This window comes from Nelumbo lutea, chromosome 1, assembly GCF_056320005.1.
Source record: "Nelumbo lutea isolate HS-2025 chromosome 1, American lotus-T2T, whole genome shotgun sequence".
NCBI lineage: Eukaryota > Viridiplantae > Streptophyta > Magnoliopsida > Proteales > Nelumbonaceae > Nelumbo > Nelumbo lutea.
Genome location: NC_142684.1, coordinates 180822133 through 180829421, shown reverse-complemented (window position 1 = coordinate 180829421; position 7289 = coordinate 180822133). Strand labels below are relative to the sequence as shown.

Below are 7289 nucleotides of genomic sequence, written 5' to 3'. Positions count from 1 at the left end.
CAGAAAACATAGACAAAGCAGATCACACAAGCCACTCCAACAAAACAAACTTTAAGAGGGCTTGAAATTGCAAGAACAAGACCTAACAAAGATAGCACCCAAACACAAAGACCTCAGTTATCCTACCTACAGAGGCCTAGACAATGCCTATACAAGGGTTTTGTATGTCTTATGACTTATATCAAGACCACTATAACAGATTCTAAACAGAGACTCCATATCTTTCTCTTAATACAAGAAGAAGCTACAGTCCATGAAAAACAACAAACAAGAGGAAAAGTAGAAATGGAGCATATAACCAAAATAGCATCACATACAACCCTAAATATTAATGGTTCAAGAGAAGCCCTAAACGGGGATGGGGAAGATAAATAAATGGTTTAAGAAATAGTAGCACATACAACCAACAAATTTAAACCAGCAATGTGGTAAGAAATGAAGAAACATATAATTGATCGTTGTACCTCAACCTAATCTCTCCCAGCCTTTAAATCAGGTTAAGGTGTACACTGTACCCTAGTACATTATTAACGCTATTTTACGTGACTGGATCTGCTCCTTACAGAACCTGCCTCACACCAACCTCATAGCATGTCTTGGTCATACATCAGAAACATCTCCCTAGTTTGTATTTATTATTCATGAGGAGTTGTTTCCAATACAAGGTTGAATACAGTTGTAAGAACGGTTTGAAGCACGCTCTTTGAGGAGCAGATCCCAATTCCTACCTTGCTACCCAACACTTGAAATTTGAACAAGGTTGGTGGGTCCATTGGTTTCAGGTTTTGCCCAACTCAGTATCCTGGTCTATGCTTGTCTCAAAAGATCATGGAGTCTGTGATCTTTGGAATAGAGGCATGGCTCAGGGCACCCAACCCATTCAAAATAATTCATGGTTGTTTTAGTAAAATTGATCTGCTAACTGAATCATTACTACTTATATCCACGGATATTAGCCAAACGGACCATTCAACCACAAGCCCAGCAATCAACAATACAGGAGGCTAAAAATGATTTTTCCGTCAGCTCCAAGCTTTACTTGCTCAAAGTTAGGCCATTGGTGTTATAAATGAATGCCAACCCCACCCAACATTACCACACAGAGAAAGGCTATTTGAGTGCAAAACTGTGGAGGGGACAATGCGGTAGGTGAAGGAATCTTCCTTATCATTACCTCAACCTTGGCCCACTCACTCCAAGCTGTCAGAGTATGGGCAATAGAAGCCATGGATGAGTGTTTCTATAAAAGGTTCTGCGTATATGTTACTACAGTTTCTCTTTTATGGTGGTTAAAATTTTCTGTTAAATTTGAATGAAGTTGTAGTATCTCAAGATGGGATTTAGATGATTAACATACTTTGAATCATGGTATTAAAAAGGGTTTCTAGCCGTTAAGGGTAACTTTTTGCTCATAATATCAATAAAAATAATATTTTTTTATATAATAATTGAAATGAGATATCTTTTTTTGAAAAATATCAAATAAGACATTCATCTTCCTCTGTATTTGGGTGGCTTCTCTATTAACGTTTGCCGTCGACCAGTCTTAAGTCGAGTGATGACCTCTCAGCCAGACCAAGACCTTCAAAAGCAGGCTCCTCCAATCCAACCGGTTTGAACTCAAACTACTTCAGTAGCGAATCCATCACATACTTCATCTGAACAAAAGCCATCTCTTTCCTCAGTCACACCTTGCGTCCGGCTTGAAACACCAGGAACTTGATCTTCAACAGCGAAGACGAGAGCAGATGCACACCTGGCACTTATCTTGGAGGCTATGTCGAAAGCTCTGGCCAGAACCTATACGTGAAGCAAAGACTCCAAGCAACCAGGATCGATTCCCAGCGACACCATGCACACTGTGTCGAAGGCAAACCTCCTTAACAAGTCCTGTAGGTCTACTACTTGGCTGGTTTCCATTGCAGACACAAGTACCGGCGTCAAGCGATCTGTCACTACTTCTGTGAGAAGGTCCGTGTACCAGTCTAAGAGACGGTAACGGCTCTTGTAGAAGGAAATCAACCACCCAATTAGAGGGTAGGTTGGTAGGCCATCGCTGGAGGACTTACATAGAGGTAGAGGAAGATGATCAACAGTGACACTACCCTTGTTTGATATTTTCCCAAAAAAAATACCCAGCTTTAGTTATTATATAAAAATAGTATTTTTTATTGTATTAAGGGCAAAAAGTTGTTCTTATCTGCTATTAACCCTTTTTAAAACCAGACAGGACTAGATTATCGGACCGGTTGATTCGGGAACCGTCCAAGCAATTGGTTCCGTTTCACCCTAAAATTGTTCCCGAGCCAAAAAAAATAAAAAAAAAAACGTTGATTTAGTTAACAACCTGCTGACCGGGGCAGTCAAACTGTCAACCTAGACAAAGATTTTTTGACCTTTTTATATTAATTATTCTTTTTTTAACAAGAATGGGCCATCCATTCAAACCAGATGGTTGGACCATTTGACTCGGGAATCAGTGGCCAAAATGGTTCCATGTCCAGTCTGGTTTTTTAAACCTTGCTTTGAATACTAAAGAAAATTTGTTAAGAAAAAAAACAAAGACAGAAAAAACAGAGGCTGAGCTGCTCGCATGCATGAAGGAAAAAATTAGGCTTAAGTCTTAAAAGACGCATTTTCTAAAGCCTTCACAATTCACCCCCTAAAATAGTTCGATTCAAGACTCTCATGGATACTTTTTAACCATTTTGTTGTGCTCTAATTTGAAATTCAGTGATGATGGTTTATATCCTCTAAATATTATCCAAGTAAGTTACTGCAAGTCTGCAATTGAGATTTGAATCTTAGGCTGTGTATATAGCCTTGGAATTTCTCATCTTGATCCACAGTGAAATCATATTGAATAGGAGATGCAACCCTGAACTGACTACATGCCACATAGATAGACTGCAGTTATTTAAATACAGCTCAATTTCCCAATGCTTTGAGACTATATATGGTCTTTCTTTGTTTAATAAAATTTACAAGCCAATTCATAGCCAAGAAATGAAAAATAGATACATGGAAAACATTATGAAGCATAGATTCCAAAAACAATCACAACTATGATCACTCCATATAAACACTAGTAATAGGTCGTTTCAATCAACAGATGCATTACATTCTTCCAGAAGATGGATGATATTGTGCTCTGGAGCACTAAGGGATGGTAGAATCGTGCGATTAGACTGGGGTGGTCTTTGCTTTCTTCCAGCCACTTTAGGTTCAAGATGTGACCCTTCTTTCATAACTGGCAAGTCCGCCTTCCTCCACGCATTTGCAGACACGCGCTCCTTCCATATTCTTCCATCCTAAAAAAATCAAGGCACTGTACATTAGAACTTCAAGAGGATGAGAATAATTTTTACCTGATTTTAATCCCATCCCCAAGACGTTTAAGGGATCTATCAATGTATAAAGATGATCTCTGGGACCAAAATGGAAACTACCAAAGTTATTTGTAAACAAATGGTATCTTACTTCAATAAAGCCCTATCCAACTATTTGGCGTCAGTCAGCAACACTTATTCCCTTCACCATTCTATCAATGGTCACATCTTCTATTAAATGGTCTCTGTATGCAAGGTTACAAATAAGAAAACCTTCAATTGGGTAAAATAAGTCTGTTGAAAGCAGTGTTTTAAAAGGTGTGGGAGGTGAGCACCTGGAGGCGCCTCCAGGCAAGGTGCCCCCAAAACGCCCTCACACACAACTCATATAAAAAGACAAAAAAAAAAAAAAGAAAAAGGAAAGAAAAAAGAAGATAAAGGGAAGGGAAGGGAAGGGAAAGAAAAGGAAAGAAAAGGAAAGGGAATGGAAGAGAAGGGGAAAGAATGGCTGGGGGGCTATGCATCTTCATTTTTCTTAACATAAAAGATTTTCTTTCGTTCCCACCTTCTCACCTTTTCTTTCATCCAAATTAACTTGGATGGCTGAACAAGGGATTTTTTTTTTAATGGGCAATGGGTCAGCAATCATTGGATAGGATGGACTGTACAGAAAAACAATCTGCCCTTGGTTACCTTTTGTTGGAATTTGTATCTAGTAAGTTCAGGAATAAAGAGGAGTTTTGTTTTGATATCAAATGCAGAGGTAAAGCACTACAGTGACGAACGACATGCGTGGGTTAATATGGTTCTAGAATCTTTCATCAATTTGGATTTCCTATTTAGTCAATGTGGCTGCGATCATACTACCTCCAAGCCTATGATCCACAAGAAATAGAAGCCTAACAAGGTTTCTTATCACATTAATTTGGTCATCTTTAATATAAGAAGATAACTTCTAAGTTCTACAACAAATTTCAACGGAAAACTATATGTACACCTCAGATGACTTCAATAAAAGAATAGGACGTCATCTGTGCATAACTATCATTTTCACTTTTCACATTCCCTTCTTTCCCTGCTATTTCTTCAAGTTTCTAATCAAACTAATATGTCTAAATGAAAGAGATGAGCTCCCCCCCCCCCCCTTCTGGCCCTCATTTCTCTTCATCAATGAGCAAACAAATGTCAATGAGGTTGGAGATTTTGTAACATCACTGACACTCCCATAGTAAGGACTGAAATACATGAAAAGTGTAAAATAAAAAATGAGTTTATTATCCCAGAGCTTGTAATATGCTCTCTGACATTGGTAACCACCCCTGACTTGAAGCCCTAAAGAATTACTTACTTTGTCAATTCCCACAGTCCTTTCTTTATGGAAGAAGTTGATATTTAACAACTTTGTTTTCCCCAATTTTTCAGAATGCTTACACTCCTTTCTCATCATCTCCTTGTGAATATCCATATCATGTGTTTCATCCAAAACCTTATAACCGAGGCACAGAAAATTCCTAAACTAGACAACTTTTGAACCAAATGGACAACAAAACCACCAAAAAATTAAGCAACCAAGTAACGAACTTCTCCATCAAACTTTTACCAAAGAAGGAAGGAAGGGAACTAACTTCAACCTTTCCAGGGAGATGCACAATAAAATAAAATAAAAAAGTTTCTTCCATCTCCTTGCACATCACCCATGCAAGTTAGGAAACAACATAAGCCAATGTTAAAGTATTCCTCTGCTGGATGTTATTTTAATTATATGAGATGTAATGCAAAAGCAAATCAAAAAAGAAAGAAAATGAATAAATAATGAACAATCTAGTCAACAAGAGGTAATAAAACATAGAAGATGTTGGAAACTTATTATGGTTATGGAAAATAAAAAACTAATTCTAAACCCTGGATGGTCAGGTGAATATAGTTAGGATACAAATTAACAATGACATATAAGTGGCTGACATACACAAGAATGCAAAGATGAAAATTGTTCACACCCATACAGTATGGAATAAGTAAAAGTCCTAATTACTACAATGGCTACTAGGCATAACATGTTCAGCCATCAAAGAAAAAATCTGTAACTCCAAATATATGCCAAATAAAGCATGTCATATCAACAAGTTCAAGGTAGATAACCATGTGATTATTCTTCATTTGCAAAGCTACTTTATTTAAGCAAGAAGATATAAAGTGTCTTATTTTTGTTAATATGATTTGGGCTTACATTAAGAATAGAAGGTTCTGGTAGTGGGCATTTTACTGGTCGATCATTGTTGAGAGGCTCAATTGGGTGTTCAACTGGCTTAAACTCTACTGCCACTTCAATCCCATGAGCAGCAGCTGCTGATGATGCAACCCCTGCAGCCTCAGCATTTGGTGGCGATACCTCCCTCTGATCCTGCACCATAAATCCAACCACTTTCATTTATAAATAAATGAGTATCATAAAATCAACTAGAGGTGTTGGGTATGGATCAACTGTAAATGAAAAGTGATTCCTCAAAACGCCACCAGAAAATTAATAAGAGGTTAGCTCAATGGATAATACTAGACAAAAAAGAACCAGAAAGTCCGGATCATCATAGACTCAATTATCAGTGAAGATAGGAGAGGATTAATGCGAAGTTACAATTGGTGTCAAGGGCCTAAGGAATTTATAAAACAAGGATAAATAAAACATATCCAAACGATGAGGAACCAGTAAAAAAAAACAGCCAACAAAAACACATGACAGTATATGATGTATCCAGAAATCTAGGAACAAATTAGAAAGATCAAATATTACACAAGAAAGAGATAAGAAATTAAACTATTAACGAAAACCAACCTAAAAAAGGAAGCGAGATCCAAAGAAGTCTAGCTTAAATGTAGGGGAAGTCAATCCTATTGAGACACCCTATAAATTTGATGAGAAACCAACAGAGCTTCAGAAAATTGAGAGGAAAAACAAGGAAAAGATCGGATCGCAATAAAGATAATCCAAAGGCCCAATAGTCTGGGACCAAAACCAAAGTCAAATCCACAGCTGCTATTTATAACACCCTATAAATCAGGAAGAATCAAGTCCGCTTCTAAAAATTTCGGACAAGAGGAAAGGTTAAACTAATTCAAGAAGAAGCACCAGAAAACTGAAAATGGATCAGATACAAACATCTCAACAGCCTAACACGAAACAGAAAAATCGAGACGAACAAATGAAATAGGTAAAACTAAAACGAACAAAAAACTTAAAATTATTAACAATCGACTTACAGGAAATCATCAAAGGAGAAAAATGCAAAATACCAAACACCCAAAAACCGGAAACTATTAAGCAAGTCAAGCAATTAAGGATGAAGAGAAGAAATAACAAGAAAAAGCTTCCTACCAAATACAATTAAGAGGTGGAATGCTTACGACTGAGCTTTGTGTCCGTCGATGGCTGTTTCGGCTTCCAGAGAATCGTGAAAAGAGACCCACCATTTTTTTTCTTCTCAATTTTGCTGGTCTTGTATTCTCGCCTTTCTTCCAACGAATCTGTGTCTTCCTGTCCCTCCCCCTCCCCCCTTCTCTCTCTCTCTCTCTCTGGACAAAGAAAGAAGAAAACAAGACAGATTCTTCTATACCTTCCTTCTGGCTTCCGAGTGCAGGAGAGATGATAAGGATGATTGGCCTGACGGGTTCTGTTTGTATTTTCTTCTCTCTACTAACTTCTCTACGTGTGAAGTTATTATATTTTACATGGTTGAAAAAGCTGTGAGAAGCCTGAAAACGACGATTGGGCCATGAGAAGAATCAACGCAATACAACCCAACCCAACCAAACCGATCTAACCCGATTCGGCCGGGTTTTCTTCAGTACCGATCGGTTTTGGGTTGTAAAAAAGCATAAATCGATGGTTTAGGTTACAATCTAAACCGAAATCGATGGTTTGGTTTTCACATATGAAAACCGAAATCGACCCGAACCGATCCGACT

At 37.8% G+C, this 7289-nt stretch overlaps 1 protein-coding gene across 1 annotated transcript; it reads right to left on the bottom strand.

The window, feature by feature from the left end:
- Positions 1-2913: 2913 nt before the first annotated feature.
- On the bottom strand, positions 2914-7048 carry LOC148879597 (uncharacterized). Its single transcript, XM_088961165.1, has 3 exons — positions 6729-7048; positions 5557-5730; positions 2914-3311 (listed from the first exon to the last, which is right to left on the bottom strand). Exons 1-3 carry the CDS (start codon positions 6792-6794, stop codon positions 3102-3104), a joined length of 450 nt encoding a protein of 149 aa, XP_088817291.1. The 5' UTR covers positions 6795-7048; the 3' UTR covers positions 2914-3101.
- Positions 7049-7289: the final 241 nt, after the last annotated feature.